The sequence below is a fragment of the Trichechus manatus genome, unplaced genomic scaffold (assembly GCF_000243295.1).
Source record: "Trichechus manatus latirostris isolate Lorelei unplaced genomic scaffold, TriManLat1.0 scaffold00091, whole genome shotgun sequence".
Taxonomy (NCBI): domain Eukaryota; kingdom Metazoa; phylum Chordata; class Mammalia; order Sirenia; family Trichechidae; genus Trichechus; species Trichechus manatus.
The window spans coordinates 4,734,084-4,761,752 of record NW_004444027.1 but is presented as its reverse complement, the minus strand read 5'-3'; the positions used below and the strand labels follow the sequence as shown (position 1 = coordinate 4,761,752).

The 27,669-nt window shown below is 36.6% G+C and overlaps 1 protein-coding gene across 2 annotated transcripts in view; it reads right to left on the bottom strand.

Annotated features, from left to right (window-relative positions):
• The window catches only part of ELP3 (elongator acetyltransferase complex subunit 3), a 119,623-nt gene that overhangs the window by 72,832 nt on the left and 19,122 nt on the right, over positions 1 to 27,669 (bottom strand). For both annotated transcript variants that reach the window (XM_004382186.2, XM_023736728.1), the window contains exons 6-7: positions 23,114 to 23,182; positions 20,792 to 20,946 (exon numbers count right to left, since the gene is read on the bottom strand). In XM_004382186.2, coding sequence (XP_004382243.1) covers positions 20,792 to 20,946; positions 23,114 to 23,182 — 224 coding nt within the window. The remainder of the gene's footprint in view (positions 1 to 20,791; positions 20,947 to 23,113; positions 23,183 to 27,669) is intronic.

Sequence of the window (27,669 nt, the reverse complement as noted above, 5' to 3'; positions counted from 1 at the left end):
GTCTTCTACATATGCAAGAGTCTTTCTATCAAGACTATTCATCTTAGCAATGATTTAAAAAATAAGGAATCATTTTTCTCTTTCACTAAAACCAGACTGTAGAGTAGTAAGTACCACTTTACCTCATGCTGTCTGAGTTAATGGTCTTAAGGCTGGTCAAAGATTCAGAAAAGTAAAAATCACTTGCTAAGGGGGCTGCTGACATGATGTGCCAATAATGAACCCTGCTAATAGCTCAGATGCTACCCAAAAGGTTGGTGGTTCGATCCACTCAGCAGCTTCATGGGAGAAGGACCTGGCGATCTGCTCCCATAAAAATAAAACCCTATTGGGCAGTTCCACTCTGTCATGTGGGGTCACTATGAGTCGAAATTAACTGGACAGCATCTAACAACAACATCTCTATGAAGTATGTCTTCTTATCTCCATTTTACAGATGAAGAAACTGAAGCTCGAAAGGATTAAATACCTTGTCCAAGGTTACAGAACTAATAAAATCCAAATCAGAATGTGGATTTGGGTCTGCCTGACTTCAAAATCCTTGCTCTATATTTCACTTTACAATACTGCTTAGACAACTCAGCATGGGACATCATACTTCTCTCCTTTACATTTTTAACTTCTTAGAACCCAATAATTCTTCTCAGTGCATCATTCCACAACTTCATAAATTCTTCTCTGGGGAGGGTGGAGGAGAGCCTTTTTTAAAAATCATTTAATTTCCTTCTTTCCAAAGAAGTTCAGAGCACTTTCTTGAAAGGTAAAATTCATAAAAATATCCATAATTTTGCAACTACTCCTTTAGGCTCATATTTTATTCTTAATTGTCAATAAAAATGACTTAGTTAATATTGATTACTAAAAAAGTTAAGATTCACTGAACTGGAGGACTAATTGTAAAGTATTTCTTTTTAGAAATTCAGACTCTATTTCTGCACTGTTTATTACTGTCTTCCATGAGGTTTTATATAGGATTACCAGAAGCAACAAGAGTAAGGGTGAACAGCTAGACCAAGTTTACTAAAAGATGAATCATAAGACAGAAAAGGGGCGCAGATCATTTCAAGTCTTGCCTAAGATAGGATACTAAATTGTTTGGCTTCTCTGAAACAACTGAATCAGAAAGTCTCATGATTCTCAAATAGGTAAGTACCAAGACATGCAGTAACAGGAAGTACATAATGCTATTGAATAAATATAACTCATCTCCCCAGAACATCAATTACTGGGTTTAGGGGAAACCATTATTATTTTTTAATTAAAGAAAGCAAACTTTTCATGAAGGTTGAATAAAAAAATAGAAGACAAAAAAAGCATTTAATACTCTGGAACTTCTTAGCTAAGGTTACACCCTACACTGATGGGGTTTATTTTAACTCTAAATGAGTATATTTAACAAAGTAAATAAGAACATCCTAGAATCTGGCATTCCCCAAAATTGTATCATAACTTCCCTCCCTGATTAGTTTCTATTTTTAAAAAGCCTACAGTATTTCTTAAAAGTGATCTCATTAAGTTGGCCAGGTCAGAGGCACAATAGCAGCTTGTATCACTGGGAAAATACTAGAGGGTAGGCCCTTGCACAAGTGGGAATTTGTCTTGGGGAAAGAGAAAATTCACTAGCTAATCTTTCTCCTGCACAGATCATCAAAGGCCCAACCAAGGAAATAGGCAGGAAGCTGCTGCAAGGTTAATAAGGTGTCTTCCTAAGTAGTCAGAATATAGGATAGGATACTGAGGCAAAACTTATTCTCAAATAATAATTTTACTCCATTTCAGAAATGTCTTTCCTCCAGGGGGAAAACTCATTAAATCATCACCTTTTATAGGAGCAGAAATGGAGGAATAAAAAATAACTCAAGTTATAAAAAATCAGTAGTTTATATTTATAAAAGGTTTTCACCACTGTCCTCTTTTCAGAATTGCATTTTCATCTGAAAAGCACTTAACCAGAAATTCCCATCAAATTAGAACTACAAAAACAATGAAGGGATTGTTTGCCTAAAGACCAAAGTATAAGATCAACTTTCCCCACAGGATCACTGTGTTTTAATTAGATTTTATTAATGCTATATTTGGTACTACATATCACTGAATCTGCCTCCTCGTTTAACAGAATATAAATATATCAATATAATTATTCTTTAATATGCAAATATGTACCTACAGGCTTTTAACTAATCTAAGCAAAAAATGTCCAAGCTGACATATGCCTGTTTTAATTTTCCATATCATTTAGATAACCATCTAATAGTAACCAATTCCTGACCTTCCTTTAGTACCTAGTTCAACAACTCCCAAATCTCTCAGGGGCTTCAGACTTCTTAAGTTCATGAGTATATAGGAACTCCACAAAGTATTTTCCAAACTTGATTATAAATTTCTAAGAGACGATTCTGCAAGTGTAACTGGGTCTTTTGATTCTAATTCAACTGCTCTTTTTGTTGTATTACAGCCTGTACAGCCCACCAGTGTATGTATCTTGAATCCTACACTTTTTTGTATGCCATAGGAGCTATACCGACTATAAACAATGCTAATGTTCTCTGTGAAGCATAACTTAACCCAACAACTTATGCTGACATCATTTTTATAATCAGGGAGTGAGGGAGAAAACAATAATCTGAGAATTTAGAAGCAAACAAAGACTAAACGCTACCCAGTCTTCAAAACATAGCTCATTTCTCTTCCCCTGACATCTATGAGAACTCTGTGCTCCCACTCCCAAAGCACCCTGCTACAAATTTAGTTTGCCTTGTTATTTGTGGATATGTCTGTCTCCATTTAGATAGGATGCTCCTGAAAACCAGTAGGCTCTAAAACATTTAGAGGTTAATTGCTTATGGGCTTCTGCACTAAAAACTTTCCTTCAATTTAAAAAAACACAGGTTTAAGGAATGAATAAATAAATGAATTAGGCATAACCGGGGACATAGGAGGTCTCTCTTCACTCCCATATCGGCTTCTAGATAACTCTACCGATTAACTTTTCTTTTGTGAACGGTCAACTCTAGTAGGTGCCTAGCACTAGGCCAGTTACTTTTGTAAAAATTGTAAAAAATACAATAATTCTTGTCTCAGATATACTTAACAATCTAGCTGCAGGGATAAAACATACAAACAAAACCAAGAAACACTACAGAACAAAGAGCTAGAATTGGCAGAAATATAAATGGATATAGATTATTTCTTGAGAAGCATGCTTCTATTTCTGGACAGAAAGTGATCTACAAAAGTACTATCTATCATTACATGCCATTTTCTTACGTTAAGGACCCCAACCAGGGAGACACTGAAGGAATACAGCACAATGATTTTAAAGTTTCTTTATTACCTTCTGGAACTATCTTTTGATTCACTCCAAGATGGCTGTGGCATCAAGACAACACCTCTCATTACTATCATTCTGCGGCAGTTCCTCTTTCAAAACGTCTGTCACTGATGAAATTGGATGGGCCTTAGTCTAGTCCTGCTTGAATTCTCACTAGAGCTCTAGGCTCAAATTCCTCAAAGGCCTACAGAAAATTTCCTACATGGACATCCCTCTACCACAAATTCAAGCTGCTCAAACCAGCCGCAAAATAAATAATGGCCACGATGAAATATTAATTTTCATTAGTAACAATGTACAAACTCTTTTTGGCATCTACTGTCCCAAAATGAGTAAGCAGAGTTTATAAACTTTTTTTGACAGTCAGAAATTTGTTTGGATTTGCCAGTAACACCTGGGGTTACTGATGTTATTCCTCAGTAGCAGCGCCACAGAATAAATTCTTTTTTTTGCTACAATCATAGGAAAAACACCTCAATAAAATTTGATGTTCTACACAATGTTGTATTAGTGATATTCTAGACTCAAGAATGATTAAATGGGACGTTTGATGTGATGATTTAAAAATAACTATTTTCCCCACATTTTTTTTTAAGATGGCGGTCCACTGGCCTCCTAGGTATTGGTGGTTATACACTTACTCCTTACTTATGGACACGGTTAGGTTCCAAAGACCAAGTTGTTATGCGAAAATTGGTGTTAAATGAAAATGGAGGACTTTTGTGTCCAGACCATCCATTTGTTCAATTTTTTTTATTTAGAAAATATGATCATAGAAGTTATAACAGCTAAGTTTTACTGACATGCTCATCACTGTGACAAGTCCAGTTACGGATTATTCCCCTGCGGAGAAGGAGGCTTGGAGGAGACACAGCTGGGTAAAGCTGGGCTGTGTGACGGGAGGGCCCACAGCTTTACCCCTTTTACCTTCCTCCTGTGCTGGATCAGAGCTTCCCTTGCAGAGCTGCCTCCAGGGTTCCACTCCCACCTTGCAAGCCCAGTGTTCATGATCAGGGAGTCTGCTCTGCCCTCTGGGCCTAGTGAGTCACCAAGGAGCCTGACTGCACTCAGCCCCACCAAGGTGGAGAATTCAGGCCCTGTTCAGCTCACTTTGGGATGTCATTAAATTCGCAAGTATTTTCTTCCAAACACCCTATCCGATGCCACTTTCTTTTCTCCATGGCAATTTTGAGCTGCAGGGCCTCAGGCTGCACAGGAGCTGGGAACCTAGAAGAGGCGCTCTTTGGCTCCGTGCTGCCTGCCAAGTCCACCCACAGGCACAGGCATAGAGGACCCGCACCTGGCAGGAGGGAGTGGAGGGCACAAGGCAGCGCAAACCAGCTTCCCGGAGGCCATCTGGAGACCCTCCTCGAGGGAGGGGATGCTCCAAAGCCACTGCTGCCATGCCTGCTGCCTCATTAATGTGCAAAATAGTTGGATAACAGATTTTTTACTATTGTTTTTACTATTGTTTTGTTGTAAACACAAAACATTAGATAATGAGATAGTCAATAAATGAGGAGTAAGTGTATTAACAAATTGTATTAACAGGGTCTATAAAATAACAGTGCTTTGCTCAACACAAACTGAGGAAACAGAAAGGCATGAAAATTTGACTTTTAAATGAATAATACCAATGAAAATTAACCTGATGATGTTGTAGCTTAAAGGCTAATCATGCATCCTTGTTCCCTATCATGCTAGTCTACAAGGTTTAATGTACACAACGACCCACCCATATTCTGGGTTTCTATTCTTTCAACTGAAGGAGCCCTGGTGGCGCAGTGGTTAAGCACTCAGCTGCTAACCGTAAGGTCGGCTGTTTGAACCCACCAGCTGTCCCATGGGAGAAAGATGTGGCTGTCTTTTTCCGTAAACACAACAGCCTTGAAAACCCTATGGGGCAGTTCTACTCTGTCCTACAGCGTAGCTATGAGTTGGAATCCACTCAATGGCAATGGTTTTTTTTTTTTGAAATTCTTTCAACAGCTGATAAGAACTCTGTCATTTTACAGTCCTAATCAGACAGGTGAATAACCAGTAGCAACACTACTAATAGAAAAGAAAAAAATTCAGATATTTCATTCTTTTAATATTATATCTGCAAATATTATTTAGATCTTCAAATTTAAGGGCAATATATATACATTACAGAAAAGCTGACACTGTCAAAAAAATGACTGCTAAATGAAAAATAACTGATAAACATATCATTTAGACAAAAATTCTCATTCTAATATAAATATTCAAATAATGAAATGTCAGAGAAAGAAGTGATTTTAGAGATAATCTAGTCCTACTTATTTATATAGATGAGGAAACAAAAGCACAGAGCAATTAAAAGGCTTAAACTAGATAATACTGCAAGATCAGAGCAGAAGTTAAGTCTGGACCCTAAATCTCCTAGTTCTTAATGCACAGTTCTTTCCACTGCATTCACTGAACATGTACTGAGTATCTTCTAGCTTTAAGGTATTGTGATAGAATACAAGGGATTCTTTCTCTCACAAAGATATTCCCTATTAAAGGATACAGAAAAAAATACATTATACAAAATTACACAATAACAGCACTCTTTAAAACTATTATTCTTGGCTACTGAAAAACAAAGCTAGTGATAGTAAATTTCACTAAATGTAGTGAGAGAGAGATACTCAACTTTCCTCTACAGAGACTAATAAGTTATAAGGTTTCTTTGATGGAATTTTGTAGCATCTAGCAGGAGGTATATACCATAAAAAGTTTTATCCTGATCTTCCTTCAATTTCAATATGGATCTCAGTGCCTATACTATGTGGCTTAGATCTCTGAAAAAGTTACATTAGTATATTTTGCATTGTAAAACCAGTAACGGGGTGGGGGAGAGTGGCCTGCTTCTGGTATGACTGAATAAGCTCATATCAAATCAACCTTAACACAGATAACAACTATAAACTCTGGACAAAATATAAAAAAAAAAATCTACCTGAAGACAAGAGTGAACAAAACACAGGCAGAAATTAACAGTCATTGACAACTGGAAGAAGACACCAGCAATTGGGTAAATTTCCTATTTTTCGGGCTTTCAGCTGAGGGGAGGACCCAGCATGCCATGCAGGGGAGCTAAACTCTGATGAAAAACCAGAGTCTTGCTGGCTTGAAAAATCAAAGGACAGTGTTAAGGGTTCAACTAAAGTCTCTAAAAAGTGAGGGACTGCGATCGTTAAGGTTGTGTGTCAACTTGGCTGGACCATGATTCTCAGTGGTTTGGCAGTTATGATGTAGTTTGGCAGTCATATAATGATGTGATCACCTCCATGATGAGATCTGATATAACATGATCACCTCCATGATGGGATCTGCTGTGAGTGGTCAGTCAGTTGAAAGGAAGTTTCCCTGGGGGTGTGGCCTGCGTCCAACATAGGTTGACTTTCTGGCAAGGCTCATGGGCTTTAGCTCGCTCTGGATCCTACAGCTGCCTCCTGTTGTCTGACCTCTCGTTCTTGGGACTTGAGCTAGCAGCATACCTGCTGTCTTGTCTGCCGATCTTGGGATTCACTGGTCTTTGCAGCCTGTGAGCCAGAGCCCTGCTGTCTGACTTGCTTGTCTTGGGTTTGCCAGCCCCTGCAGCTACAAGAATCAGGAGAAGCTGCCAGCCTGACCCACCTACTTGGGACGTTATAGCCTCTACAACTACATGAGCTATTTCCTTGATATAAATCTCCCTCTCTATATATATTTATATGCTTTACTGGTTTTTCTTCTGTGGAGAATCTAGCCTAAGACAGGGAATAAGTCCTGGAAAAGACAGAGCCACAGATGAGCAGCCCTAGATTCTATTTATAAACTCTGACCCCTGAACCGACACTCACAAGGCATACTCCAAGCAGTCCAGGTAAAGCTAGAGGAACTGAACTGAAATTTGAGAGGCCAGCTACTGCAGGGGAGACAATTTTCAGTTTGAATTTAGCTAAGCTAAATGCTTGCTTTAAAAACAAAACAAAACATAAAATCAAATACTCTTACAGGAACATAACAGAAATAAGAGTTTCTATCATTCACAACGTTCAGGATACAATCCAAAACTATCTGTCATACAAAAGAAATAACAGAACATGACCCATTCTTAAGAGAGAAGATAATCAACAGACATCAACCCAGAAATGACCCAAATGTTGGAATTAGCAGACAAAGATTTTAAAGTGGCAATTATAACTATGCTCAAGGATGTAAAAGAGTATACACTCATAATAATTGAGAAGTTAGGAAATTTTAGCAGAAAAATAAAACCTATGAAAAAGAAGCAAATGGAAATTCTAAAACTAAAATGAAAATACAATATCTGAAATTTTAGAAGTCACCAGACTGGCTTAAGAGAAGAGTGGAGATAACAGCAGAGTCAATAAATAGAAACTATCCAATCTGAAGAACAGAAAAAGATTAAAAAGAAAAATGAACAGAGACTCGGGGCCTATCCAAAATGTTAATATATTAGATTCCCAGAAGGAGAGAAGACAGAGAATGGGTCAGAAAAAAATATTTGAAACAACAATGGCCAAAATTCCCCAAATTTGGTGAAAAATCATCAATTTACGATTCAAGAAGCTCAGGAACACCAAGCAGGATTAATACGAAGAAAATCACATCTGAGTATTTCAGAGTCAAGCTGCTAAACACCAAAGATAAAGTGAAAATCTTGAGAGCAATCAAAGAAAAATAATACTGTCAACACAGAATTCTATAAGCAGCAAAAATACCCTTCAACAATAAAGGCAAAAAAAAGACAATTTCAGATAAAAAAAAAAAACTAAGAAAGTCATCATCAGCAGACCTGTAACTCAAGAACTGCTAAGGGAACTTCTTCAGGCTGAAGGAAAATGAAACCGGATGGAAATTCAGATCTTCAGAATGGAATGAAGTTCATAAAAAATGGCAGGTAAATGTAAAAGACTATTTTCTTACTTTTAATTTCTTTCATATTCATAAGACTCTTCAAGCAAAAATTATAACACTGTATTAACAGGTTTATAACATATGTGATGTCGTATACATGACAACTACAAAGGATAAGTCCATACCAAACCCATTGCCATCAAATCGATTCTGACTCATAGCAACCTTACAGGACAGAGTAGAACTGCTCCATAGGGTTTCCAAGAAGCAGCTGGTGGATTTGAACTGCTGACCTTCTGGTTAGCAGTTACAGATCTTAACCATTGTGCCACCAAGGCAGTTAAATGGACCTATATGGTTACAAATTATGTATTTTATGTGAAGTGGCACTACATTAACTCTAAAAGATAAGGAAAACATATTATCTTCATCATCTAGTGGTGCTATAACAGAAATACCACAAGTGGATGGCTTTAACAAAGAGAAGTTTATTCTCTCACAGTCCAGTGGGCTACAAGTCCAAATTCAGGGCATCAGCTCCAGGGCAACACTTTCTTTCTCTGTCGGCTCTGGAGGAAGGTCTCTGTGGTGCATCAGTCTTCCCTCGGTACAGGAACCTGAGGTCCAAAGGACACGCTCTGCTTCCAGCACTGCTCTCTTGGTGGTGGTGAGGTTCCCATGTGTCTCTGCTCACTTCTCTCTTTTATATCTCAAAAGAGATCGGCCCAAGATACCATCTACTCTTGTAGACCTCATCAGTATAACTGCTGCTAATCCATCTTATTACATCATAGTGACAGAGTTTAGAACACATAAGGAAATCACATCAGATTACAAAATGGTACACAATCATACAATACTGGGAATCACGACCCAGCCAAGTTGACAGATATTTCTGGGGGACACAATTCAATCCATGACACATAGTAATCAATATATGTATGCACCTAATAACATATTCAAAGTATATGAAGTAAAAATTAACATAATTAAAGGGAGAAATACATGATTCCTCTATCACAGTTGGAGATCTTAACACTTCCCACCCCCAGCAACTAATAGAGCTAGACAAAAAAAAAGACTTCAAAGACAAAGACCATCTGAACAACCTGATCAACTACCTTGATATTATTGATATTTACAGAACATTACACCCAACAACTGCAGAATACACGTCTTTTCAAGTACACATGGGATGTTCACCAAGATAGATCATATGCTGGGCCATAAAACAAGTTTCAGTAAATTTAACAAACTGAAATCATACAGAGTATGCTCTCTGATCAAAATGTAATTCAATTAGAAATCAATAACAATAAGATCAAGAAAAATCCTCATGTATTTGGAAATTAAACAACCCATTTCCATATAATCCATGTGTCAAAGAAGAAATATAAAGGATATCAGAAAATATTTTGAATTGACTGATAATGAAATTCAGCATATCAAAATTTGAGGATTCAGATAACACAATGCCTAGAAGGAAGCTTAAAGCTTTAAATACTTACAAAAAAAAGAAAAAGGATCTAAGATGGCCACGCTTCTATACCTTACTTAAGTCACAAGAAGAGCAAAGTAAACCCAAGAAACTAGAAGCAAAGTAGTAAAAATAAAAGCAAAAATCAATGAAGTAGAAAACAAACAGTAGAGAAAATAAAACCAAAAGTTAATTATTTGAAAAGAACAACAAAATTGATGAACCCCTAACTAGACTGATGAAGAAAAAAAGAGGGAATATAGATTATTAATATCAGGATTGAAAGAGGGGTGATCACCAAGATCCTACAGACTTTTATTAAAAGCATAATAAAAGAATATTATAAAAAACAATGCCAAAAAGTTTGACAACTTGAATGAAATGGATAAATTCCCTGAAAAATATAACTTTCTAAACAGACACAGATGGAACAGAATATCCCTGAAAAGGAACTGAATTATCACCTAAAACTCTCCCCAGAAAGTTAAGTTTCAACCCCATACAGCTCCCTGGTGAGTTCTAGCAAACAGTTACAGAAGAAATAACATTCATTTTATACAAACTCTTTCAGAAAACAGAGGAAGAGGGATCAATTCCTAACTTGTTTTATGAGGCCTGAGTAACACTAATACCAAAATGTAACAAAGAAATTACAAAAGAAGGAAATTACAGATCATCTTCCTTCATGAACAAAGTCACAAAAATCCTTTACATAGTATATATAACAAACTGAATCCAGGATTATACAAAAAGGATAGTACATTATGACCAAACAGGGTTGATCCTAGGACTATAAGGTTAGTTCAACATTGAAAAAAAATCAATCAATGTAATTTGTATTATCAGAATAAAGGGGGGAAATCATGTGATCATTTAAATAGATGCAGAGAAAGCATTAGACAAATGAGTTAATGATAAACTTCTCATGATAAAATCTCTCAGCAAACTTAAATCTAAAAAAAAAAAAAAAAAAAAAACCACAAGTACCAATGCGCTCAATACTGAAATATCAAATACTTCCCCTGTATCATGGGGAACAAGACAAGGAAGCCTACTCTCACCACTGCTATCTAAACTCTACTGAAGGTCCGAGCCATTACAATTAAAAAAAAAAAAAAAAAGAGCCTACGTAAAAAGTAAAACTCACTGTATTTGCAGATGACATTGTTTATGAAGAAAATTCTAATGGATTTACAATGTAACTTTTAAACTAAGTGCAGGCAGTCCCCAGGTTATGAACTAGATCCATTCCTAACTGCATCTTCAAGTCGAATTTGTAGGTAAGCTGGAACAGGTACATATGGTTCTTAGTTGGCCTTATTTTAGTACAAGAAAAGGCTCAAGCTTTTCAATGATTTAAAAGCTGCACATGCAGCAAGTGAAGGTGATTGTGATGAAGAATCTCTTGCGAATAGGGGCGGATTCAATCATTTCAAAGTGACAGCAAACTTAGATAATTGCTTAGTTATCTAGTGCTGCTGTAACAAAAATACCACAAGCAGATGGCTTCAACAAACAGAAGTTTATTCTCTCACAGTCCAGTAGGCTAGAAGTCCAAATTCAGGGCGTCAACTTTGGGGGAAGGCTTTCTCTCTCTGTCGGCTGTGGAAGAAGGTCCTTGTCATCAATATTCCCCTGGAATAGGAGCTTTCCAGCAAAGAGACCCCAGGTCCAAAGGACATGCGCTCCTGGCTCTTCATGCTTGGTGGTAATGAGGTCCCCCTGTCTCTCTGCTTGCTTCTCTCTTTTATATCTCAAAAGAGATTCACTTAAGACACAATCTAATCTTGTAGACTGAGTTCTGCCTCATTAACATAACTGCCTCTAATCCTGCCTCATTAATGTCATAGAGATAGGATTGACAACACATGAGAAAATCACATCGGATGACAAAATGGTGGACAATCACACAATACTGGGAACCATGGCCTAGCCACGTTCACACACATTTTGGGGGGACACAATTCAATCCATGACATATAACATTAAAAGGCAAGTATAAGATGGAAGTTCATAACCTGAGGACTGCCTATAGTGAATTTAGTAAGGTTGTAGGATATAAAATTAATACACAAAATTCAACTGTATATCTAGATACAAGTTGCAAACAATTTGAAAATAAAACTTTTTAAAATTTCATTTACATCAACTATAAAGATACGTTGAAATAAAGTTAACAAAAGGCTTGCAAAACCTCTATGTGGAAATTGCTAGGAGAAATTAAAGAAGACCCAGTAATAGGGGAGACAGACCATGTTCACAGACTGGAAGACCAATATTGTTAAACTGTCAATTCTCTCCAAATTGTTCTACAGTTTAAACACAATTCCAATCCTACCACACTTTTTGTCAAAATTCACAAGCTGATTCTAAATATTACATAGAAAATGCAGCAAAGGACCTAGAATATTCAAAGCAATCTTGAAAAAAATCAGAAAGTTGGAGACTTACACTACTTGACTTGAAGACATACTATAAAATACAGTAATCAAGATAGTCTGGTACTGGCATAAGGACTGAAAAACAGATCGAGGGAACTGAATAGAGCTCAAAACCCATACTTACATAGTCATTTTATTTTTTACAAAGGCACCAAAACAATCCAAACGAGGAAGAAAAAATTTTTAACAAATGATGTTGGAACAACTGGATACCCATATAGGAAAAAAGAAACCTCGACTCCTGTATCATATATAAAAATTAATTTTGATCATAAGCCTAAATATGAAAGCTAAAACTATAACTAGAAGAATATACAGAAGAATATCTTTGTGACGGGAGTAGACAAAGGTTTATTAAAGACAATACAGAAAGCATTAACCATGAAAAAAAAAAAGAAGCTAAACTAGACTTGATCAAATTTAAAAACTTCTGCCAAAGACACCATTAATATAACGAATACTCAAGCCACAGACTGGGTTTTCATATTGGCAAAATGTATATCTAACAAAGGACTGTTATCTAGAATACAGTAACAACCCAATAAAAAATGGATAAAAGATTTTAGCAGACACTGCACCAAGGAAATATATACAAATAGTATAAGAACATAATAAGGTGCTCATTATCATTAGTCATCAGGAAAATGCAAATTAAAACTACAACGAGATACTATTACACACCCACCAGAATGGCTAAAATTAAAAAGAATGACAACACCATATGTTGGTGAGGATATGGAACAATTGAATCTCATACATTACTGGTGGGAGTACAAACGGTACAACCATTCTGGACGTTTGTCAGTTTCTTATAAAACTAAACACATGACCCAGCAATCCACTTCTAGTTATTTTACCAAGATAAAGAAATACCTATATCCATAAAAAGACTTGTACAAGAACGTTCATTAAAGCTTTACTTGTAACAGCCCCTAAATGAAAATAGCCCAGGTGTCCATCAATAGAATAATGGATAAACAACCTGTGGTCTATACATACGATGGAATACTACTTGGCAAAACAAAACGAACAAAAAAAACTATTGAAACAGGTAACAACACCGATGAATCGCAAAAACATTATGCTCAGTGAGAGAAGCTTTACACAAAAGAGTATATGCTGTATGGTTTCCTTTATATGAAGTTCTAGAATAGGCAAAACTAATCTACGGCGGGGGAAAAATCAGAACAATGGCTGCCTCTGGAAGGTGCAGGTGAGAATTTACTGGGGAGAAGCAGGAGAGAAATTTCTAGGACTACAGTAATGTTCTACATCTTAATACGGTTTTGTTGCACAGGCATATGCATTTATCAGAACTAATCAAATGGTACACTTAACATTTGTGCATTTCACTGTATGTAAATTTACTTCAAAAGAAAAAAACAGGGAACACTAGTTACTGACATGCATGATGAAGATTTGGGAGAAGTGTACTTAAGTCTGTAACTTACTTTGAAATGCATCAAAAAAACAAGGGGGTTAAATGGATGGATAGAGGAATGGATAGATGGATCAAAAAACCAAAACAAACCTGTCGAGTCTATTCCTACTCATAGCGACCCTACAGAACAGAGTAGAACTGCACAACAGGGTTTCCAAGGAGCAGCTGGTGGATTAGAACTGCTGACCTTTTGGTTAGCAGTCAAGCTCTTAATCACTGAGCCAGCAGGGTATGCTGTCACTGTTACCAGAAGTCAACTCATGGTGACCTCATGCACAACAGGATTGGACTGCTGTGATTCACTGGGTGTTCACTGGCTGACTTTTCATAAGTAGATGGCTAGGGCTTTCTTCCTAGTTTGTCTTTACCTGGAAGCTCTACTGAAACTTGTTCAGCATCACAGCAACACGCAAGCCTCCAACGACAGTTGTGGGCTGCCCTTGAGGGTGTGCTGGCCAGAAATCAAACTCAGGTCTTCAGTACGGAAGGTGTAACAATTTATGTGGTGGGTATGCGGGTGCTCACTGGAAAATTCTTTCAATTTTTGTTTCAAATAGAATGTTGGAAGAAAAAAACCTAGTATCATGTTTCTTAATATGGCTAAGACTGTATCCTAGGTTGAACTGCCAATGTTAAGGATTCTGGTCCCCATCTAAGAAAATCTGGTTCACCAGGGAGGAAATAAACGTGGTCAATACATAAAATGAGAGGGTGAGGAGTGGGGAGCATTAGAGCCAAAGCCCAGAAATCCAAGTTCTGAGGCCTGCCAGAAATAAGGCCCAGCGTAGCAAGGTGAAAGACTGCTTTCATGGCTTTTGCTTTCTTCGTAGCTCTTTAAGTCTATGAAATCTGTCTTCCATGCCTGGTATCCAACATTACCTAGCATTCTAGCTTTTCCAAGACATATAAGGACATAGCTGAAGGATTTAAAGTCATCGATGGAAGAAAAAAGGAATGGAAATGAATTAAAAATTCCACAAGGAGAAAGTATGACTCACTTACTTCTTGATGGGTAACTACCCTTTTAAATTGCATCTTTTGAAAAGAGCCAAGCATTAAAGATTTAATGTAAAACTGCTTCTGAGTACACTGATTAAAAAGGAATGAAACTATTTTAAAAGGTTGTTCTGAGTTATTTGGCAACATTTGCATTCTGGTGAATGGGTGACTCAGATTCTATTGCCGGTCCTTTTAATCTCCAGAGCTATGATTTTTATCGGATGACAGTCACCAGTAATTGTTGTTCTCCGTAGACTGTTGAAGAGTCTCAGTCTAGCTGATAATAATGAGTGATTATCACTTTGATTTAACAAGCCTTCAGAGAAACTACACCTACTTTGTCCTTGAACTCCCTGTTCACTCATCCTTTTAGTTTTTCCATCTGCAAGAATATAGCATACTGCTTGCTACTAAGTTGCCATAAATAATAACCAGGTTCAGCTTGTTACAGCTTTGCCTTACCCTAACTCCTAACCTAGTAAGTAAGAAGCAAAACTTTAATTAGGTTAGAAACACAAGAACGAAGCAGAGACAGTGGAGCCAATAGTAAAACTTGACCCTAATTTTAACAAAGATGTTTTAACCTTAAACATTGTTGACTCATGTTACAATATGTAATTTTTAACCTAATTTAAAATTAATTTTTTAAAACTTACTAAAGCTGATGGAAGTTAGTGTTACATCTGTGTGGTTAGCAAGTGAAAACAACTGATATCAACTAACACTCAAGGAAGTACATCACGACTTTATATCTCAGAGGTGGGCCACACTGGGTAAACCTAGTAAGTTTTCACAAAAACCCTCTATGCAAGATAATATACAGAATGGTAAGGTAAATATCTCAGCCAAAAACTGTGAAGAGCATACATTATGCTAAAAACACAGTTTCTCTGGGCTGATCTTTGTTTCACAAATATGTTAACATTTGAAAATAATTGTATACATCTCTAGTTCCTTAGTCGAAAGCAGACTACTAACTATTCCTTCAAATTACACAAAGTTTCCCTAAAAACAAAGAGCAATTCTATTATAGGGAGTGTGTAGTAAAAATCTATCTCAACAAAGCAAACAAGATGCCACAAATCAGCTTTTTTCAGATTATCTCATTAAGTATAGGGACCAGGACAAACAGCAAAATATGTAAAGTGTGGGTTGGCAGTATTCAGTACAACATTTATGGATGGTTTTATGGCTCCCGGATTGTACTTTATTACTTCCCAAGAGCCATTCATGAGATTTGTTGCAATGAAGTGTCAAATGATATATAAATTTGTATCTGAAAGTAAAATGTTTGTTGCCCTCTTGAGGTAAATTCAAGAACAAAGACAGAACAACATTGGCTCTGCCTAGCCCATTAGAAAAAGAGGCTTTCTTTTCCAAAGGGCTTTTTCTACCAAACATATAGTGATTGAAGCTAGCTAGCTATAATACAAAAAACTCATTTTCATCCCCTGAAACAGACAACTTACATCCAAATGCCACTAGTAAAGAAAGCTAAAACTTCATACCAAGAATGAAGCAATTTTTTAAAAGTTTCGATTGATGAAAATGCTAAACTAGCTGCAATCTAAAAATTCACTATACTTCTCTCAGTTGGCCTGCCTCATGCAACCCAGGGGACCAAAACTATAGACTATGAAAAGCTTTGTGGCAAACTTTTATGGGGAGGTGAGGGTAGGGGTACATGTCCAGATATTTATAGCTCGATACCACATTAATATGCAAGGTCTTCAATGCAAAAATGTCTGCACCAAGAAAAGAACACTTAAGTATATAAGCTTGGGAAGAAAAATTAATAGTCTGGATAGATCACTCTGCTAAGGAATTCTTACAACTGAATTTTAGTTATCAACCCTCTGAGGTACTGCTGCCATTCCAATGTCATGGGACTTTGATTAATTAAGGTTGTTTTTCCTCAAAATACATTTTATGTACAGTACTGGAACTATAGTTTCATTTTCAGTATTATTGTAAGAGGAATGAGTTGGATTACATCATTACTCCTTTAAAGTCTGAAAGACGTCAGTGTTTTACTAAGCATGACTCATTCATGAATGATCAAGTTTTGAATGAGTGGTAAAAATGTGATCACCATCTCCTCCTGTTACTAAAGTCTCTGTGGGAGAAAGAGATCATACTGGCCAGCTGTCGCTAAAAGTCTAGATTTATGGCCATAGAATTAACCTATAACATTCCCTAAAGCCAATCAAAGTAGGCTACTCTCTACACACTCTCCCAGGTGCCTAACTCTTTACACAGGTGCCTCAAGCTACCCTTGATATTTACTTAAACTTATAAAACATCCTCTCTATTCTTCTGGTTTTTACAAACCTGAAGGAGAGTAAAGGAAGTTAAAGGGATAGAGGAAAAAGGGAGGGCAAAGACAAGATGTCCTTTGCTCCCATTCCAAGAGGTAGTCATACCTAAGTCATTAGTTGTCAATATTTGATCTACAGGTTGATCATTCATTAAAAACTCATTCACAAGTTTACTTACTTAATGCCTACTATGTGCCGAGAACTGCTTTAATTACAGGTTAATGAAAAACAAATTTAGGTACATTCAAAATTTGGTCTTACCTGTTACCCTGCAATAAACTCTCTGAACAACTTCATAATTAGTTACTATATGACCCTTTACCTCACCTGCCCTGACCTATAAGCAAAGCCAGAAAAGGCTCGAAGCAGGTAGGGGTGTACAAGAATTAAAGAGAACCATATTCTTTCCAATATTTTCAACTTTTAATGATGTTCCCTCTTTAAATTTTTGCACCTAGCATACTTTCTAGCATTACAGCAAAGTTCACATCTTCACTCTACTTGTTTAACTTTGGACAATTTGCTTAATTCCTCTGTGTAAAACGGATAACTTGAATACTTAACTCAAAGCCTTACTATAAGGATTAAGTAACTGAATAAAACACCTACCACAATGCTGGGCACATTGTATACAGAGCAAATGTAAATATCTTCCTTTGCTCCTATTTCCCATGCCCCTTCCTCCTCAGCTTTAATACCTGTAATTAGATGATGGTCATTCTAATACCTCTTCTATGCATTTACACATATATGTGCATATACACAAAAATGATAGGATTATTCTATAAGAATTGCTCTAAAACTTGCTTTTTCACTTAGTATACTTGGAGATCTGACACCTTCCCATTAGGCAATCTCATCCATTTATATGGCTGTAAATATCATCTATGAACTGATAACCCCCAATTTTATATTGCCAGCCCAGACCTCTTTTGTATACGCAATATCCTAGCTGGCATCGCCACTTGAATGTATCATAGGCATGTCAAACTTACAATACCCAAAATAAAACTCTTAATTTTCTCCCACAAAAACTGCTCTTCCCTGCCATCTCAGTATATGGCATGGCCCTCCAACCATTCCCTACAGCCAAAACCTGGTGTCCTCTTTGATTCCTTCCTCTCCCTTACCCCTCAACAGCCAATCCAAAGTCCTGCCAGCTGCACCAACAAAATACAGCTGTAGTCCATCTTCTCTTCTCTACCACTATTGCCACCACCTCCTGAATTAGGATGGATATAATAGTTTCCTATCTGGTCTCCCACTTTTTCTCCTGTATCCCTTTAATCCATTAGCCAGACAATAGTCAGAATATCCTTCATACTTATCAACCAGAATATGTCACTCCCCTGCTTAAATCTGTTCATCTACTTCCTACTACATTTCAAATAAAATTTAAATTCCTCAAAAGCATATATAATACTTGGCCCTTGCCGAACTCTCTGATTTCATGCTGTTCTCTCCCTTGCTCACTGGGATCTAGCCATGCTGGCCATACCTCTATTTCTAGAACATTCCAAACTCTTTTCCACTTTAGTGCCTTTGTCTTTGTTATTCTTTCTGCTTTGAATATTCTTTCTGCTCTTTGCCTGACCCTTCTTTATACTTCAGGTCTCAGCTTGAATATTACCACTTCATCTAAAGCATAACCCTATTTATTCTTTATCAGAGCAGCCTATTTCCATCACAGCACTTATTATTTGTTAATAAGGGCAAGGACAGTATCTGTACTATAAGGGCAACTGCACTATAAGGGCAAGGACAGTATCCGACTTATTCACATGTTGCTCCCAGTGCCTAAAACAGTGCATGGTACATAGTAGACTCTGAAAAAACATTTGTTAAATACAAGAAGAAATAGTACACAAGTAACTACCCAGATGTTTCTGAAACTTCTGAAAATAAAAACTATTTTAAGACTTTCACTTCTTAAATCATTCAAGCATACGAAATGCTAGTATTCTTCCTGATAAAAATTGAGAACGAGGTATCAAAGGAATGTACAATTCTGTTTTCTCAACTAGAATTCAGTATGAGTAAACGACTGCATTTGTAAACATAAATTGTTTAATAGTATTAAATAATAGTTATTAAATAATAGTCTTGCTTGCTGAAAGTGAAGAAGACTTGAAGTACTTTACTGATAAAGATCAAAGACTACAGCTTTCAGTATGGATTATGCCTCAACATAAAGACAACAAAAATCCTTACAATTGGACAGATAACAACATCATGATAAATGGAGAAAAGATTGAAGTTGTCAAGGATTTGACTTGGATCCACAAGCAACACTCATGGAAGTAGCAGTTAAGAATCAGATGACGCACTGCACTGGGCATATCTGCTGCAAAAGACCTCCTTAAAGTGTTGAAAAGCAAAGATGTCACCTTGAAAACTAAGGTGCACCTAACCCAAGCCATGGTGTTTTCAATCGCCTCATATGCACGGAGAAGCTGTACAATGAATAAGGAAGACGCAAGAAGAATTGACATCTTTGAGTTATGGTGTTGGCAAAGAATATTGAATACACCATGGAATGCCAAAAGAACAAACAAATCTGTCTTGGAAGAAGTACACCCAGAATGCTCCTTAGAAGCAAGGATGGCAAGACTACACCTCACATACTTTGGACATGTTATCAGGAGCAATCAGTCCCTGGAGAAGGACATGAGGTTTAGTAGAGGGTCAGCAAAAAAGAGGAAGACTCTCAGTGAGATAGACTGACACAGCAGCTGAACAATAGGCTTGAGCATAACAACAACTGTGAGGATGGCGCAGGACCGGGCAATGTTTTGTTCTGTTGTACATAGGGTCGCTATGAGTCAGAACCGACCCAACAGCACCTAACAACAACAACAACAAATAACAGTCACTTGTTTTGTTGAATTAATAGCAGCTAAGTGTTACAGTAAAGAGTTTTCCCACTTCTAGTGTGGGCTGAAAACTCAGCTAGCCCAAGCAAAACTCCTGCAGTTTAGATTAGCATAAGGCTAAAAAGATCTCTACAAATCACATTTGTGAATTACTCCTTATTTGAGGACACTACTATGGCAATGGGCCATACTCATTTTTCAAAAAAAGAATTATTTCAACGAAAAAACTCCTTTCCCACAAAACAGAAAAGACTACAAGAAATAAGAGAGTGGGTGTAGAACAAAACGAATTCTTATATGCTGCTGCTAGGAGGGATAAACTGACAATCACTTGGAGAGTAAAGTAATGATCTATCAAGGAAAGTTAAAGATGTGCATACCACTCAGTCCTGCATAGACCCAGGGAAACTCTCACATAGATGTCTTAGGAGATAGATATAAAGAAGTCATTTTATCAAGCTTTAGAGTAAAAAACAATTGTAAATATTCTTGACAGAAGATTGGATAAGTTGTAGCTTTTTTTCATACAGTGAAATAGTATATAACAGCATATAAGTTTAAAAAATGAATTAGAGCTGCTAGTAGCATGTAAGTCAGAACTGACTCAAGGGCAACTAACAACAACAGTAGCAATGTGGCTAAGTCTCAAAACAGTGTTAAGCAGAAAAACTAAGTTGCAAAACGGAATCTACCAAGTGATGTCACTTACATGAAGTTTCAAAATATGCACAAATACTGTATTCTGTATGTATGAATGTATCTATATTTTATGTGTGTGTGTACACACACACACAAACAGACTCATACAATGAGAAACAACAAAGTCAGGAAAACAGCTCTAAGGAGGAAAGAGAACAGTATGATCAAGCAAGGGCACAATGTTTTTGAGACTTTTATTATTTTTTGTATGTCTGAAGTATTTCATAATTTTAAAAAATGAGAAAAAAAGAATGATATATCTTGAAAATATTCAATTACAGTTTGTTGTCACAAACTTAACCCAGAAAGACTGATTTTAGATAAAATAAGGGTTTCTTACTTGACTGCCTCGTAAATATTGTTGGAAGTATGTCCTGATAAGGCATCGTGTAAATTTCGAATAAAATAATCTCTGTATTCTTCCGGGAGGGCCATAAATGTTCCACCCATCACAATGAACTCTACTTTATCCACGCTGTGACCAAGCTGTTTTAACTGAAAGACATATAAATTCACCAGCATTAGAGTCACCTACTTGAAGAGGGTGTTGTACATTTCTAAATTTTGCAGTGTTTTTAATCAGCACACTTTTAAAATGAGAACCAATTAAACATATTTAGCTAATTCTGTGGAATTAAAAAAAATGAACTTCAGAGTCTGAAAGAAAAAATATAATTATAGCTCAAATAAGAAGGGAGAGTGATAATTAAAAGTACATAATAAACAAGAAGCTTGATTTCAACATCTAGAGTCAAATGGAAATTTAAAAAGACATATACACTAAAGAGCAGTAAGACAAATATCTATTCATTATAAGCAAATATCTATTCATCATGTTTTATGCCAGACTCTGTAGTAAGCCCTGGGGACAACAAAAATGATATGCAATATAATCAGGGCTTGAAGCAAATGGAAGGAAAAAGAACACTAGATTAGGAAGAAAAAAAATCAAGAAAGCAGTTTTAAATTGTGAAGATTCAGGGCACAGGTGGCACCTCAAGCCTACTTTCTGGGGGAAGAAAAAAAGGAAAATGTCTGAAAACTACTGAAGAAATATGAAATATGTCATCCATACTAGGAGACAGAATGGTACATATCTTTCATTTGTCAACATCTGTCAGTAAGTCAAGATCCTAATTTTTAAAAATAAGTATTTAAATCTCCTGCCATAATGTTAGGCTTGAGAAAAAGAGGGTCAAGTAGACTACCTGGTTATGAAATAGAATTAACGTACTATGTAAAGGATTTCTACACTTAATTTGGACAAAAAGGCATCTCTTTTTTATACTTGTTTCTGCAAATTAAAAAAAAATTATATATACATATATACATGCACATACATATACATACATACACACATATTAGTACTAACAGAATACTCTAGCTCTGTATCTATTGTTGTTAACAAGGAATACAATCAAAATCATCCTAATAGCTTTTTCATATTATCTTGCCAGGACCCTAAACCAGACTTAATCAGAATCTCCAGAAATGAGGCTCTGACATGTGTTTTAAAAAAGTAATTCAGGTTACTTGTGGTTAAAAAAAGAATCACTGCTCTGTATCAGTTTCTAAAACTTTTTTAAAAAAAGCCGATGTTCCTTTTTAGTAAACACAAACATTTCGCACTCTATTCAACATAATTTTATATTTTAAATGAATTAAATACCATAACTTAAAAAAAAAATAAAGCCAGGGTAAGTTTAGAATATACTTTACCAACTGAAAATTAGAACTAGATGCCATTCTCAAATAACAAGTCAAATAAACCCAGAATCAACTTACTGACCACTGTATATGTTACCTTCTATTTTAGATATTTTATTTGCCCTACTGTATGTTATTGCAACAACTACAGACAGTGCTTACATTTTTAAATTAGACAAGTTTAAAATAAAAGTGCAAGCAAAGAAAATCTATATTAATGTTCAGATTTCTTGAACAGGTCATTTATATAGTACTTGTTTCTAATGAACTATACTGAGGTATAATTTACATACAATAAAATCCACTAACTTGAGGTATAAAATTTGATGAGTTTTGATAAATGTATAAAGCTGTATAACTGCTACCACAATCATGATACAGAACACGTTCAAAATTCCATAAAGTTCCTCATACTCCTTTGCAGTCAATTCCCTATCTCACTCCCAGCAAACCAGTCAAAATGCTTGTTGATCGGGCTTATGGAAGCTAAAATTCAACTCATTTACCTACTGTCTGAGAACTTTCAAACACTTACATTCCATAAATTTCATACCATAAATGACTTTTTATTAATTGAAAGGAATTTGGAAAAACAGAGCCTTCAAAGAGAATAATATAGTCACTAAAGAAAGTAGTGTTTCTGATCTTGTTAGGCACTGCAATATAGTTTCCCTCTCTAGGACAGCGATTAAAAACTTATTTCAGGTTCAAATCAAACCTGTTGCCATCAAGTCGATCCTGACTCATAGCGACCCTATAGGACAGAGAAGAAGCACCCCGTAGGGTGTGCAAGGAGTGGCTAGTGGATTTGAATTGCTGACCTTTTGGGTTAGTAGCCAAGCTCTTAACCACTGTGCCACCTTTTAGTGCTTATTTCAGGTTCAACCCAAATCAAGCAACAATAATTTCTTACTAAGTACAAAATTCTAATTTCAAAATGCTTTTTAAAATTTACCTGTTCTATTCGGTGTCTCGTTTGTAGAAAAGGGTCATATCTAGCACGGATAGCTCTCATGGAAGTTGGCTAAAAACAGAAAAGAAAAAAAATTCTGTTATGCCCACATGTGAATTAAAAATAAAAAGTAGTTCCAAAAAGGTTGTATTGAAAATAAAAATTTTCCATGGTTTGGAATACTAAAAACTTGGCTTGCCTCCCTTTCTTCCTCTCTGTCTTGTCAGGGTTCAGAATAATATGCTGAATATCATTGGGCTAGTTTACAACTCCATTGTCGTAAGTATCTTGACAGCAAGGCATCTCCTTGGATCATACTTATCTTTTGTGTAAATACTTACTGAATCCCCAGGGTCACCAAATTGTTATGCCATTCATAGACATAGATGTGCATATATATGCAAAAGAGTTATGTGGTAAAATAACTTTTACACAAAGTTATTATATATAACAGTTTGAAATGACTTAACAAAAAGTCTTTATGCTATTGTTATACAATGGAATGCTCTACAGTCATGAAACAATGTAATGATATAAGATCTACTGCTGAACGAAAAAGGCAAGGTGCGGAACAGAACATTACCATATGTGTAAAAAAAGTAGGATAAACATTGCATATATGCTTGTATCTCCATATACTCATAAAATACGTAGAAGGATATACAGGAAATAGCACTCACTACCTGTGGGGAGTGCAAAAGGATGGCTAGGGGATAGGAGAAAGAGGATGTCTTTTCACTGAATAATTCCTTTCATATTTTCAAAACGGTGATCCATGGAAAACAGGAAAAAAATGAGAAACCATACATAAAGAGAAGAAAAAGTCAATGATGTGCTGGCTCTTGACTTCTTCTGAAGAGGGCTGACTCCTTCAAAAGCCTCCTAATTCATCTCTGGCTTTCACCCTTGCCCTCCCTCTAATCCTTTCTCCACACAGCCATCAAAATGACCTATGAAAAACCTAAATCATATTATATCATTCCCCTGCTTTAAACTCTAATGGCTTCTCATGACAACTATAATAAAACCCAAGCTCTTTCCCTGACTTACAAATCCCTATCTGATCTGTCTCTCCAACCTCATGCTTCCATTTACCCACTATGCTCCAGAACACCCCCAAGGTCATTTCTACATTGGTGTGTTTGTTCTAGTTATCTACCTGCTAGAAATGCTCTTTCTTGATATTCTTACGACTGGCTCCTTCACGTCATTTAGGTCTCAGCTTAAATTATCACCTCCTCAGAGAATCCCTTCCTAACTGTCACGGACTGAATTATGTCCTCCCAAAACTGTGTGTATCAATTTGGCTGGGCCATGATTCCCGGTACTGTGTAATTTTCCTATATGTTGTAAATCCTGCCTCTATTATGTTAATGAGGGAGGGCGGGCGGGAGTTGTGTTAGTGAGGCAGGACTCGATCTACAAGACTGGATCCTGTCTTCAGGTAATCTCTTGAGATACAAAGAGACCCTAGTGAGCAGAGACAGGGGGACCTCATACCACCAAGAAAACAGTGCTTTTTTTTTTTTGTTTTGTTTCTTTGTTTTGTTTTCTTCTCTTTCTTTTTCCCTGTGGTCTTTCTTCATTTCTCAGATTCTCGTCTCTCTATAATTACGTTCTCTCCTGTCTCCTAAATACCTGATACCTGGCACTGTGTGACATCTCCACCGCTTCCAGCCAGGCTGTACTTCATGACAAGGGAGCAACTACCCCAGTCCTTGCACCCACACCAGTGGGACCCCTGGGGGTTTTTCTTTCTTTCTTTTCCTTTTCTAATTTTTACTTATTCATTTTTTCCTTTTATGCTTTTTCTTTTTGTTTTCCTCCATTTCTCAGTCTCTCATCTCTCTGCTCCGAGGGCAAGCTCCCTTAGCACTCTTTTTTGTTTGCTTGTTTCTAAGTTTTTAGCTCCTGTTCCTCTCTCCTCTCACTCCTCTTTCCCATACCCATCTTAGATCCACATATTACAATCTCCCCCCTCCTTCCTGCCTACCTGCATTGTGCACTGAACATCACAGCCCCAAGGAGCACAGGCACAGCCTACCAGAACCTGCCCTGCAATGATACCCGGCCCACCCTGTTGGCCCTAGTACATGCCACAAATAATCCATCCCAGCAACTCCCCTTCAGCTGGACTTGCACTGCTGTACCATACCTGAGTGACTGACCCTGCCCATTGGAGAAGGAGGTGAAAAGTATCATGCCCACAGACGAGCAAACAACAAACAATGCACAGCCCGCTGGACCAGACATAACTAAATGAAACTATAAAGCAGGACAAAACAAACAAATCTACAATCAATAAACAAGGAAAATAATTACTGAATGTCCCGAACATAGCAGACAATATCAAAACATATAGAAAAACAGGACAGGGTGGTCCCAGTAGACGTCTGAAATAAAACACCAGATGACCTTCCAGTAGAAGAAAAGGCACTAGAACTACCTGATAGGGAATTCAAATCTCCAATACTCAGAGCTATCCAACAGTTGAAGCAAAAACAAGACAAAAATGAGGAAAAAACAGACAAATTCATGGAAAAGGCAGACAAATTCATGGAAAATACAGACAAAAAAATGGAAGAATTCAGAAAAATAATACAGGAACAAAATGCTAAAATAAATTCAAAACTAGAAATCATACAAAAAACAACAATTAGAAATCCAAAAGATAAACAAGATTTCAGAAATGGACAGAGTCACAGAAAGGCTGCGGAGGAAGTATGAAAGGATAGAAGACAGGATCAGCAAAATGGAAGACAAACACTTGGATACAACTGTTGGATGAAAAATCATAAAAAAAGAATGAAGAAAAATGAAAAAACCCTGAGAATTATGTGGGATACAACTGAAACCAAAAATTTGCGAGTGATCGGAGTTCCAGAACAGGGGGAGAAAACAGAAAACACAGAGAGGATCACTGAAGAATCGCTGACAGAAAACTTCCCCAATATCATGAAAGATGAAAAGCTGACCATCCAAGAAGCAAAATGAACCCCATATAGGATAGACCCCAAAAGAAAATCACCAAGACACATCATAATCACACTCGCTAAAACCAAAGACAAACAAAGATCCTGAGAGCAACTCAAGAAAAACGAAAAGTCACACACAGAGAAGAAACAATGAGACTAAGCTCAGATTATCTGGCAGAAACCATGCAAGCAAGAAGGCAATGGGATGACATTTATAAAACCTTGAAAGAAAAGAAATGCCAGCCAAGAATAATACATCCTTCAAAACTCGCATTCAAGTATGATGATGAAATCAGGTCACTTTCAGATAAACAGAAATTAAGGGACTACATAAAAGCCAAACCCAAATTACAAGAATTATTAAAGGGAGTCCTTCAATCTAAGAACAAACAACATCAGACCACAGGCTGAATCAAGGATGCAGGATTGTACCAGCTGGATACCAACGGACGAAATGAACTCTCAACGACTATCCAAAACCAAAGAATTACAACAGGGAACCAGAGAGATTAATCTGTAATGGACCACAACATCAGAACAATAAAAGACGGAATAAACACTGTAGGTATAGAACCTTCTAATGGAGAGGAAGGCAAGGTGATACCAATAATAGACTGCTTCAAACCTAGGAAGGTAAAGGTAAATTTCATGGTAACCACAAAGAAAATTAACAAACCTACCCACCAAAATACAGAAGAAAAACATAAACTCTCAGTAAAAACAAAACGTACAAAAACAAAAGAAATGAAAAAAAAAATCCACAAACAAAAGGAATTCAGCACAGGAGAGTAAGAGGAACAAAGAAAACGTCAGCAACCACAAAAAAAAGCACTACAAAATGACAGCAATAAATTAACACCTATCAATAATTACACTGAATGCAAATGGCCAAAATGCACCCAGAAAGAGACAGAGAATGACAGAATAGATTAAAAAAAAACAGGATCCATCAATATGCTGTCTACAAGAGATACACCTTAGAAACAAAGATATAAATTTATTAAAAACCAAAGGATGGAAAAAAATATATCAAGCAAACAGCTACCAAAAAACAGCAGGAGTGGAACTTCTAATCTCAGATAAAATAGACTTTAAAACAAAATCCACCATAAATAATAAAGGACACTATATAATGATTAAGGGGATGATCCATCATTAAGACATAACCATAATAAACATCTATGCACCCAATGACAGGTCTCCAAAGTACATAAAACCAACTCTAACAGCACTGAAAAGAGAAACTGACGGGTCCACAATAATAGTAAGAGACTTCAACACACCACTCTCAGTAAAGGACAGAACATCTAGAAAGAAACTCAACAAAGATACAGAAGACTTAAAGGGCAAAAGCAACCCACTTGACCTCATAGACATATATACAACATTCCACTCAACAGCTGCAAATTATACATTCTTTTCCAGTGCACATGGAAAATTCTCCAGAATAGACCACATCTTAGGCCACAGAGCAATCCTCAAAAAGACCCAAAACGCTGAGATAATACAAAGTATCTTCTCTGACCACAACATCATCAAGGTAGAAATTAACCACAAGCAGAGCAAAGAAAAAAAAAATCTATT